This window comes from Marasmius oreades, chromosome 2 (assembly GCF_018924745.1).
Source record: "Marasmius oreades isolate 03SP1 chromosome 2, whole genome shotgun sequence".
Taxonomy (NCBI): Eukaryota; Fungi; Basidiomycota; class Agaricomycetes; order Agaricales; family Marasmiaceae; genus Marasmius; species Marasmius oreades.
The window spans coordinates 3,195,041-3,206,792 of NC_057324.1; the positions used below are offsets into that span (position 1 = coordinate 3,195,041).

Genomic DNA, 11,752 nt, shown 5'->3' on the forward strand with positions numbered 1-11,752 from the left:
GACTTTACTTCTGTCTGAATTGACGTATGCTTCACTGCTTATGAAATTTACGCCACAGAGTACCCTGCCAGAGCACGTAGTTGAGCGCTTGAATCTGAGCTTCAACCCGGCCTCGGCTGGCGACGATGATCCGTCATTTTATTGAATATCCTAGCGTTGCATCTCAAGCCTGAGTCTCTGGGAAGGCATCGCACATCCCGCAGCATCGATACGGCCCCCCGATGGCGGCGACCACAAATAAGTGTATTTATCTCGGCTTCGTTATGGAGCGATCGGCCTAAATCCAGCGGACTAAGCAAATTTAATCTTGTTCTTGTCCCAAACCCGCTGCCACTCGGTGATGGGCTATAACCTGCCATTCGACCCTCATTCACCAAGTGATGTCAGCAGATATGCCTCTGTTATGCGATCACATCTCCAGGTAGCTCGGCAAGATCCTCTTCGTACAGGATTAACCTTCACTGTCCGTCTTGCTGCCCCAGAATTACCGGATACAGATGATGACCGTCGGGAGCTGCCCCCTCAATCTGTTTTTGAGGAGACTGTCTGGGTCCTGCAAGCCTCACTCCAAACAGGTCCCTGTTACAGCTCTCAGGTCTGGCTAGCCCGTCCGCAGAACACCGCAATCACATTCACCGTTGTGAAGTTCAAATTTGTGGTCCCCTCTCGCCTCCAGATCCCGGACCCGGACACGGCAGCTTTCCGCCAGTACTGGACCTCCGAAGAGATTGTCAAGAATCAGTTCTTAGCATACCAGAAGCTGATTACATTTCAAGGCAAAGAAATACCTTATTGCTATGGACAGCATGAGGTCAGCGCAGTGACCCTTCCTTGATCAGTGGCAATCTAATCCCTGTACAGGTAGAAATGCCATGGATGAGATGGCACATCTGACAATCATGGAGTTCATTCCGATCTCTTTCACGATCCTCAAACGGGCCATCCATCAGCATTTTGGCACTTTGATTGCCGCGGGTTTTCTTGGGTTGTGCAACCCAAGAAAACCCGGAACAACCGACAACCACGCCATCAGCAACCCCAGTCCGTTTATTCGCAATCGATTGATGGACCTGTCTGACCACCCACAATCTCTACCATTTTGCTACCATTAAATTTCACCACTCACCATAACACCATTATAAATTATAGTAGCTCTTTTAATTCATCCTTTCGGCAGATTTTGAACTGATATATAAATAAAATTTTGATTAATGTACAATTTATCTATGTGGATTGTGGAATTGTCGGGTGGTGCAGTTGTGTGACCATCCAAAAACCCGCCAAAACCTGCCAAAACCCGGGGCAACCGCGCCATCAAAGTGCCCAAATGCTGATGTCGTAAAAGGGTCATCTCCGTATTCCTTTAGGCCACGTGCCTTCTATAATTTGGTAAATGGTCTGCTTCCCCCAAACTATGGGCATTGACCATATCGTCTACCGTCTAGTTCAAGAAGGCTTTCCTCGCCATGGAAAGAGCCCACAAACTCGGGGTCTTCCATTGCAACGTCCAGGATGCGAATATGTTGTATGATGATGAACAATATGACAGGATCGTCTTCATCAACTGGGACAACGTGGATCAGGAGTCGAGGCCTGAATTGGTAGAGCTTTAAGGTTGCGTCAGTTTGGTCCACCGGTGGTAAGTTACAGGTAAGTTACGGCGAGGGTCCGGGCGGGTCAGGTAACTTACCGTAACTTACCTGTAACTAAGGTCACATGACCTCGAATTTTGTCAAATATACTTTTCCCGCGGTAGCCAAAATTTTCTTCGTGCACATCCTCTTCAACTACAATACTATTGAGTACCTAGATAGCATATAGCAAGGCCCAAGTCTTGGTTTTCATTTACTAGTGCAACCTTTTCTTCCGAAGCCCCTCTGCAGTCATAAGTCACATCCCGGATATCCGGAACTTGTCTGGATGGTCCTTGGAAGTGCTCCGTTGGAAGTTCGGAGCACAGATGCTGTGCCTGCATCAGTAAAACAGCAACTACTTTTATCGAGCTTTTTTGAAGTTTTTTGTTCTTGACCTTTTTAATGGTTTTTTTAGGCCTACTTTTATGAGCTTTAGGCAAGTTTTCGCTACTTGGCTAGTTGTCGTACTTTCTCAGTGCTTCCCACTACAATGGACCGGCCCTAAAGTGAGGGCACGGCCGTTACCACGCAACTCACCTTCTATGCTTCCTCAACAGTCAGCTAGACAGTGCGGCTGTCACTACTAAGGTCTGTAATTTGGTGAGTATGTTTTTCTCAATATCTACACCCTACTCTCTAATTCCCTGTGATTCAATTTTTCTCTAGCCTTTTCAATTCACTCGTTTATTCAATCAACATGTGATACATGATATGATACAAATGTAATAAACTATCATTAGAATGCTATTTCGTGTGCATGATAATCAGCATATTTATTTACATAGAACAAGTTGAAAGCATCAAGAGAATGTGTATCATCAAAACCCTGTACTGGAAGAAATGTGTCACCAGCACAACCAATAAGGTGTGCTGCCCGAAAAATGGAATCCACTGATATGACCTCCATCTCCTTCTCTGCATCACTGTAGTCAGGCGTAGCCATCCACATTCCCGTCTCTGGATCAGGACAGTCACCATCCACTGAAAACCAATGGACAAGTGCACATTGGTGTCGAACCTTCCCTATCTTGAAAGAAAAGAAAAGAAATACCCGCGCGATCAGCAGGTTATCAAGCAGCCCACCACCCTCTGCTTCGTTATCATAGGAGCTTGAGATAAATACACAGTCACGGCGGGGTCGTCCACCACGCCATGATGGTGTCACCCGTATACGTTCCCGGTGCATGCCCATTATTCCGCATAGATCGCTCGGGGCATAAAACATAGCTCGAGCAGAGTGGTGAACGTAGACCCTCGAATCAAACTTTGGACAATGATCTAAGAGAACTTGATGTGAATTTCCATCATTAGGAGACTCCCGGTTGTAGAGATAACGCCGGGTGAGCTCATATAGTCTCGTCAAATGAAGCTTGTGTCCGAGGTGATGGATATTACGGGTTATATTCCGCACTACAAGATGTTAAACAATCAAAGACTGATATACCGATAGGTAAAATTTAACGCACCGTAGGTTTTTGAAAGCAAGACCTCACTCATAATGTCCGGAAGATGGGTGTCGTCTGTTGCCGATATATCACTATCCTCCTCTTGTTGCCCTCCCTGTTGAAGTGAGCCTGACTCTGATGGTGCCAGCGGTAATGACAGGGCAGAGCCAGACAGCATTCCCCGGGCACTGAAGTCTACTCGTGCAGCTGCAAGCTTGTCGATACGCTGGTTGACCATGAGCATCTGCCCGAGGGCTTTGTGTCGGCTAGATCTACGCCAAGGTTTCTTCACCGCATGAATATGCTTCGACTCGGTAATTGATGAGCACAGTCCATTCGGAGCGCCGAACTGACGTATGAGATGGGAATAGTGGACTAGAGAGTGTTGTCGGGGAAGGGGTGAGAAGCCAGTTGGACGAATACCACATTCACGAAACACCTCACGGTTCTCATGAAAGCGGTTGACGCAACCTTCAATCTCAAGAATGTCGTCTTCTGAGATTATATGGCGGCGTACAAGATATGAAAATTCGATGAGGTCACGCACTGCAGCCACCATCTGGGTAGGGACATGGCCGGAGATTGCTGGCAGATAGATCTAAAAAAAACAGACTCGGAATCTTAGTTGACATATTATCTGAGCAAGTATTAACGCACCTTCATCAACCCTTTTGAATCGTCGCCGGTCCACTGCTTGAAACCTCGACCTTCATGAAAATTTCTCAGCCCCGGAAATGGCGGAACACATTTTAACCTGCATTGATAATGGAGGTGAAGTTAGTGCTTGATTTAATATAAACAACTTATTACTTTCCTTCTATCAATGTCTGCCAATCGTCTTGTCGCCTCCGCTTTAGAATATGCCATCTCAATATACTCAGTAACCCAGTCAACAAGGTGATCTTTAAATGTCCCTTTTATGATTTGATGGAGCAGGTCGGGCGATAGTAGTTCGTGGATGTCAGCGCGTGGAAAGGAGATGGTGAAAGGCTGACAAAAACATTGGTAAATGGTATGTATCATCCTGAGAGACGATCAAACTTACTAAAAGATCTCCGACAATTCCAAAGTCATCCCATAACTCTTTGAGTGTACAGCCATCCAGAAGAGCGTTGGTATGCTCATGGCTCCGGCGAGTGAAAATTTCACCATCCCCATCCAGGTTACCTACTGGAGCAAGGCACCTTAAATTGTTGTAATCAGTTGAATGTATTACATTGTCAAAAAGAATAACAACTTACTTTGGACACCAATTTTGAACAATACAGCTCAGTAACGCCTGCTCTGGATAGTCTGCGATGTAAGGGCCAATACCGTAGACTACCCGCCGGTAATGTCCATCAGGGCATTTCGTCACCTTTGGCTCGGTCATATAGGGGCGCATGCTGGATAGGATGTACTCGAGTGATGTATGAAACAACTGTCGGCGAAACTTTCGGAATTCTGCACTCTTGTCTTGATCCTTCGAAGCTGCAATAGGGAATAAACAAAACCAGTGAGAAGCGACAGTTTTCAAGACATAATTTTCGGTATTGACAGGAAACCTATCACTGTTACCGCATTACAGTGGGCGCGGCGGATGCTGTTGTGAACGTTGCCACATGACTGATAGAGTGGGTAGTACTCGTTTTGACCTGTTGCGACCGAAACAGTTGTCTTGTCGCTACCAAAAATCCAGGGTGAGAACATTGCGCCATGGACATTACATCCTGTGAGATCCTCATTCACGATCTTATCCTGTACAATTACACATCAGTCTTTGTGTAACATTGAGTATTATTGAACGTACCGCTTGAGACCATGCCCAATTTCCCGACATCAAGTCAGTATACTGACGTTTCCCCTTTCTTGTAACACGCTTGGGAGCATAGTCAATCTGATCCTTGAAGTCAGGATTTCCCAGTTGACTTTCGGCGACCAGAAGCGGATCTCAGAACCAAACTTCGAAGGGCTGTGTCTTCCATGTAGGGACAGGGCCATCTGTCGGTAGCTCGCCGTTGTAGGTTACATTGAAGCTCTGCCATGGAATGTCTCCGTGATGGATAGCGTCAATAACTGAACACATTTCTTCATGACTGGAGAACGGTGGCCCATCTTGAGTGTACAGTGCATTCAGCAGATCCATCAAACGATTTGTCTTCTGCTCTGACATCTCTTCTTTCGTATAGAGAAACTCCGCTAACTCAAACTCTGCTTGACTCACGAAGGGCGAGTAGTCTGTAGTGTCCCCTGGATCACATGGCGGTGGAGGAGAACCAGGAGGGAGGTCGTTTCCGAGTGCATCACAGGGTGTTCCTATACAAGGAGTAAGTGCTATTACGACCGAAACAGGACATCCGCAAATCAGACGTACCATCAAGGATTTGATGATACTTGATTTCAGTATCAGAGTTTGGGCTACCTAAACTTTGCTGTCTAGCTGGATGTAGGAACACCTGAGCTGATGGAGAATCTGGCGGGGTTGTTGGGATTGGGAGTAGAGAATTGTGGGCACATAGATGTGGTGAGGGAGATTTGGGTTGTTGTTGTGGCGGTTCTTGAGCTCCAAGGACATAATGACATGTTTCTTCATGTTGTCGAAGGCCCCTTTCCGTTTTGCAGCTTTTTGAACATCTAGGAAAACTGCAATGGAAAAGATTGGGTTTGTATGGACGCCGAGACATTGGAAGCTAGCGAAAGAAAGAGGAATGATCCAAAATATGACCAAAGAGTTGAACTTACCAAATTATTCAACTCCTACTCAGCCGACTCTTTCTTTCACGACATCCACCATGGCACCCAAACTTGCACCTCCCGTTATTCCTCTACCTCCGGCTCGCAGCAATCCGTCACGACCAAACCGTAATATCAATCCAGCTGCCATTATCAAACCGGCGCCAAGACGAACACATGAGGAAGTACTGGCCGAAAAAGCTCGAAAAGCAGCTGATAAGCAAGTTCAAGCTCGAAGACGTAACGCTGGTCTCCAAAAAGCAGCTGAGATTGAGGTTGTGGTGGACCTCAAGGACGCAAATAACTTGGACCACCCAGTTCCATTGACGCTCGAAAAAAAAAAGCGGCCCCAAGTTGACAGTCCCGAGCCCACCACAGGCAAGTTTACCGTAGTACTTTGTACGAGAGCTGATCATGTTCTCTAGTACCTGCCGGAGATCCCGATGAGTACAACCCAGATGCTGTAGTGGACGAAGAAGACCTTGATGATAGCGGAGATGAGATTGGTGTAGCAAAGTCCAAGAACTTGAAGGGAAAGGGTGGTCAGCGGGCAGCGTTGATGCTGGAGAAGAAGAAAGTTGCAGCGGCGGCACTAAGTAACACTCACACAGTGCGTGCTCCCGGCACAAGACCAAACCTTAAACGCGCACTCCCACCACTCCCACCACTCCCACTGCCTTTGTGAGTTCTTACCACTATCTCAATATTAAGCAAAACCTGTGACTGGTTTGTGTTCTAGGTCAAAAAAAGCGAAGCACATCCCGCCGAAATCTGCACTTCGATCAACATGGTTAGAAGATTCAGCAGTACCGGTCCTTGCTGAAAACGATGAAGCTGACTCTTTTGAGTCACCTTCTGGTACAGTTTATCAGCGCTTGCCCTCCATAATGTCAGGTACAGGTAGTTTTTTATCAGGATACCGTAGTGGAGCAGCCACCAGTGAAGGTGGTACGTCAACAAGGGCACCCTCGGAAACCGGCAACATGATCATGATGGACTCGGAAGGTGGGATTATCAATGCGGGTGGAGTGTCTTCAGATGAGGATGGTGGACCGATGGAGATACTAAATGACCATCTAGTGTGTTCTCTGTTTTTTCGCCCTTCCATTGATGTACTGATTTCTTAACAGACAATACAAGAAAGTAGCCCAATGCTCAAATCAAAGGTATGTGATTGATACTCCGTGATATCGATTCTGATCTCTTCTTTTTCAAGGTCAAAAATATGGCCAAGGTCAACGTAGTCACAGTTCCTCCAACTGTACATGTACGCCGTGCAAGGGCCGTTAGCGGCTTTGAGATAAATTTCGGCATCAAGCGTGATAAAATCACTGTGAAGCATCTCGACCGCAACCTCCACGAGCTTTTTGCCAAAATTTATACACCGTATATCCGCCAGATGGCTGGCATTGGCCTCACTAGCCCATGGGACAACCCCAGCGAAACTGACCTGATCACGATTTGGAACAGTTTCTCATCCAAAGCCGGAAATCCAGGTCTGTCAGACTTCCAGAGGGAGGTCATATTGAAACTGGTGTGTAGCGAATCCCTTTTATGACTTCGGCACTAAGACTCCATATGATAGATAAATGATCGCCTTGTTGAATGGCGTAATTCGTTTGCAGCAACAGCTATCGTTACCCTCGATGCCATCCTCTCCGCCTTACCACTTCACTGGGAACCCGAACTTTCCAATACCGACTGCCGCTCTGCATACGTCCAATGGCTTGGACAAGGTGAAGAAAACGAACGGAACTTTTACTACCGTGAGATTACCCTGGATGAATCTCACGAGGATGATCAGTTGCTCAAGAAGGTACGTAGTCTGTTGCCATACTAACGATTTGCTGACATGAGTTTTGTTTATTCTAGGGCATCTTTCAATCCCAACTGATGTTGGCAACATTGGCCTCACACCTGGCTGCTATATCATCCCTCCGAGACACACTCTACGTCGAGACCAAGTTGCCGCCAAAGGGTGCTCTCGTCCTTTCTATTCAAGCAGTATGTTCCACCACAGTACTATTATAGCAGCTGCTGATAGCCTTTTAGTGCAAACACGCCTTAGCCATCTTTGACACTGGCATTAAGGTAGTACCGACTGGGATCGCGGGTCACTTTTCGAAGGCCAACTGGATGGATCAAGATCACTACGTTGATGGCGGTCGGGTTGTCAAGGACCGCCGTACTGTTGAACTCATCGTTTAACATGTGACCGTGTCAGTCACAAGACTTAGACACAAGACTTCATAGACATTAGTAGTTACTCATGTACATACGTCTGTCACTATATTTACACTATCATTCACATGGATAGTTTACTTATCTACCAATAGCTTATAGACCTCACAGTAGATGACTGAGCATTCTCTCACATCTACTTATATCTACCAATAGCTATATGACCTCTAGAGATAACAAGAACCTTGTTACTCAGACACATTCATTAGATACTATCTTTAGTTCTAACTCACACAGACGTGCTTAGCACGACATAGCACGACATACCTATTATTATACCTACAAAGTAGTATAAAAGCTAGGTAGTAACGACCTGTAAATACAGGCTGTTCTATACGAATATCCTACCTCTTTAACTCTAACAAGTTATCATCTCAAGTCCTACAAAGTAAGTCATCCACTGTGCATATAGGCTAACAGCCTTGCACCCTGCTTTCAACAGGTTATGGGCCCCGAACGCCACAAACACCCTAGTCAGTGTCAATGGCGGACAGACCTATGACCCTTTGCGGGACATAGAGAAGTTCACCAGTGGATAGTAGACATGGCATAAAGGCAAGAGTTATTTCATTTATCTCTTTCCCTCTATACTAGCATCATGGGCCTTCACTTTCGTACAAGCCCTATACCTACATTTTACACTTCTTACTCCTCTGGTCGTGCCCGCACGCTTGTGCAACGCAGACTGAGAAGGTTTCATCCATTTACACGGATGATTCACTTGGGACAACCGTTCGGACCCCAAGTTAGATAGCTTGTAAATAGTCACGGTCACTTTCGTATTTAAATAAGTAAAACCTCCACTATATGCTATCAGTCATATAAACGCTTAGTAGTTTATAAGCTTGTTGCTTTGGGATCGCTTGTTGGACAATGCCTAAGCATGAACCTGTGGGTTTCATGTGAGAAAGCTTGTGTAACTGACGCAGATCGATCAACAAACTTTAAAACAAAAAGCTTTCTATTGGCATATAGATTTTTACTATACATAGTGAGTCCGGGATTGAGACCGGATCACTGAAGTGACACATGACACATGGAATTAGTTATCTTAATTGATAACGACCGTTTGTGGCCAAACGGGCTCATAATCTAGAGAAAGCAGATTGTTTAAAGCAATAACTTTTGCTTACAATCTTATTTTCTTCTAGCAAATGTCTTCCTCCGAAGAACAAGGTGTTTGGGTCAAAACTCCAACTGGCTTTAACGTTCCAGTAGTTTCTGGTTCAAACAAAGCCTTCTCTGTGAAGAATGATCCAGAATCAGACTTCCTCGTTGCCAATTACAGGCAAAATCCCCTCTACACCCAAATGGTTAATAACGCCGAAACTCCTTCTACTGCCGGAATCTCTGTCATCCCGATCTTCGATGGAAATGCACGCAAATGGGAAGAATTTTCTGATACATTCACAAACTACTGTAGAGTACAGAAATGTGTAACTGCATTAACTACTGCGGCACCTACTGTTGCTGCTACCGATCATGCAAACTATCACACCTCTGTCTCCACATACAACACTTGGTCTGAGAAAAATGAGCAGGCACTTGGTTACCTCCACCTTCGCACTTCAAAAGCCATTAGAATTTCATACGGTAAAGACAAAACCGCTATGCAATTTTTTGACGCTTTGAAACTGGCATTCCAATCCAATAAGGTTGCCAGTGCGAATGAAGAATATATTAAATACAATAATATCTTCATTCAGGATGGTGTAAATCCAATACCTGCCATTACCCAGATCACTTCCCATGCAGCTAGACTCCAGGAGAAAGGATACCCGCTTGAGGATAAGCTCATAGCTTTCCAAATTGTCAGCAAGCTACCTCCTTCCTTCGGGAACGTCATATCTATCATCAACAATCTTACTGAGCGGGAGTTCACCACTCAAAAGATTATTGAAATGGTATCCACCGAGTGGATACAAAAACAATCGATGTCCATGGTACAATCGAATACTGCGAGAGTCACTGGACTGAAACATTTCAATCCAAACTTTAGACCACAATGGAATAATGGTCAAAAGAATCGGAACTTCAACCCGATTCAACAGTATAATCCTGGTGCTCATCAGAGCAACCAGAAAAAGAACTGGAAAGGAAAAGGGAAGGCAAAGCAGCCACAGCAGAATCCTGGTCAGGGTTCTAAAAAGCAATTTAACAATAACAAGAAGCAGAAAGGGGGAGGAAAGAAAAATAAAAACTCTTCCGCAAATCATTCTGCCCCTGTTAAAATAAATTGTTCACGATTAGCCGATGAACTCCAACTTGTCAAAATACACATGAATTGTGTTGGCTACACGTGGGATGGAGAAGAAAGACAAATCTCGTCTACTTCAAATATTCCTAGCACTGCTACCCGAGATCTACAAATGATAGGAACGTCTACAAGTCACAATCTTGGACGACCACTTCCTGATCATGAACCAGTTTCCGACCCAGACTTCAAAGACTTAATGGAAACTTTTGGTGACAATCCAGAGTTTTTCCAACCACCACTTGCACGATGTACCATTAGTTCCACAGCATCTGATGTAAATCCACAATCTGAATACCAGGTTGAATGGGATACCAGATTACCTCATACCGTTCCACCATCTCCTGTATTTATTCCTGAAGCACTTCGATATACACAACTCGAAGCTACGCAGTAAAATTCCTTCGGAGAACCATCACGAGCAGAGATGCTGATCAACGACATGATTTTCAAGCTTCGGAGGAATCTCAGAAACAATATTATACAAAACATTCTTCTCACTGATGATGAAGCAAAAAAGAATAACCTGCTTCACGAACTTGAGGAACTGAACGTCACTGGAATTCATAAAATTATTCTATCACTCAGTTCAGAAGCTGCAGATACTCATCGTCGAGAGTACAATGTCAATATCTACAGGATAGATAATATGACACCACGACAATTCATCTTCGAGAATCTAATGGATCAGGATACAAAGATAGAAAACATCAGAATTGAACCACCACTAATGGTTCATACTGCATCACATCTTTATCCATGGCAAAGTGCCAATGACATCAGACGACTAATCAGGGATATTTCTCTGGAAATCGTATCAATGAACGAGATTGCTAAAAGAAACTATCCTGAATTCGTGCGACTCTTCAAAAACAATTACATATGGAAAGATAATGCTCCAATACAAGTTCGTCTCCCACAATGCTGGAAAAAGGTTGTGGAAGAAAATCTAGAGTACAAAGCTCTTGATTGGTATCTTCAAAACCCTCTGAAGAATAAAGTCGATGACTATAACATCGATCACAACTGGCTTACTCAAGTCAGATGTGTCGAACGATACTTTGGTCTTACAAAAACCCCTTCTGAAGGACTCTTTGAAGTACAAACACCACACCAAATGTGCCCTAACTGTACTCCAGAAGAAGAAGGAGCAGAAAGAATACGACGATCTGCTTACTCTGATTGGATGGAAGGTGATGAATACGATTCGGACACCTACTACGAGAAAGATGATCCATACCTATTCCAATTTGGTCCATCATCCGACACTCCAAACAATACTCCTGAAACAGGAGGATTAGTCCAACCATCTCCTGAACCTCTTCCAATGCAATTCAGTTCTTGTCTCCAAGAAGAACTTTTCAATGTTCATGCAAATGCAACCATTTGTCTCCTAATGGAAAATTCTCCAACTCCAGTATATGTCAATATGGAAGAAACTTCTAATACAGAAGAAGATACCCATA

At 44.7% G+C, this 11,752-nt stretch overlaps 4 protein-coding genes across 4 annotated transcripts; 2 read left to right on the top strand and 2 right to left on the bottom strand.

Moving 5' to 3' along the window:
• Nucleotides 1–340: 340 nt before the first annotated feature.
• E1B28_004812 (uncharacterized protein) lies at nt 341–894 on the top strand (the record flags this gene model as incomplete). Its single annotated transcript, XM_043149335.1, has 2 exons — nt 341–811; nt 862–894. The coding sequence occupies 2 exons, from the start codon at nt 341–343 to the stop codon at nt 892–894; spliced, it is 504 nt and encodes a 167-aa protein (XP_043013939.1).
• Nucleotides 895–2,370: 1,476 nt separating this feature from the next.
• Nucleotides 2,371–3,638, bottom strand: E1B28_004813 (uncharacterized protein; the record flags this gene model as incomplete). Its single annotated transcript, XM_043149336.1, has 2 exons — nt 2,371–3,044; nt 3,101–3,638. The coding sequence occupies 2 exons, from the start codon at nt 3,636–3,638 to the stop codon at nt 2,371–2,373; spliced, it is 1,212 nt and encodes a 403-aa protein (XP_043013940.1).
• A 150-nt stretch (nt 3,639–3,788) lies between these two features.
• Nucleotides 3,789–5,742, bottom strand: E1B28_004814 (uncharacterized protein; the record flags this gene model as incomplete). The annotated part of the gene is made up of 8 exons (XM_043149337.1): nt 3,789–3,833; nt 3,890–4,069; nt 4,125–4,263; nt 4,321–4,549; nt 4,624–4,816; nt 4,869–4,955; nt 5,022–5,374; nt 5,433–5,742. The coding sequence occupies 8 exons, from the start codon at nt 5,740–5,742 to the stop codon at nt 3,789–3,791; spliced, it is 1,536 nt and encodes a 511-aa protein (XP_043013941.1).
• Nucleotides 5,743–5,850: 108 nt separating this feature from the next.
• On the top strand, nt 5,851–7,999 carry E1B28_004815 (uncharacterized protein; the record flags this gene model as incomplete). Its single annotated transcript, XM_043149338.1, has 8 exons — nt 5,851–6,151; nt 6,217–6,472; nt 6,531–6,870; nt 6,922–6,957; nt 7,008–7,325; nt 7,377–7,607; nt 7,664–7,795; nt 7,844–7,999. The coding sequence occupies 8 exons, from the start codon at nt 5,851–5,853 to the stop codon at nt 7,997–7,999; spliced, it is 1,770 nt and encodes a 589-aa protein (XP_043013942.1).
• Nucleotides 8,000–11,752: the final 3,753 nt, after the last annotated feature.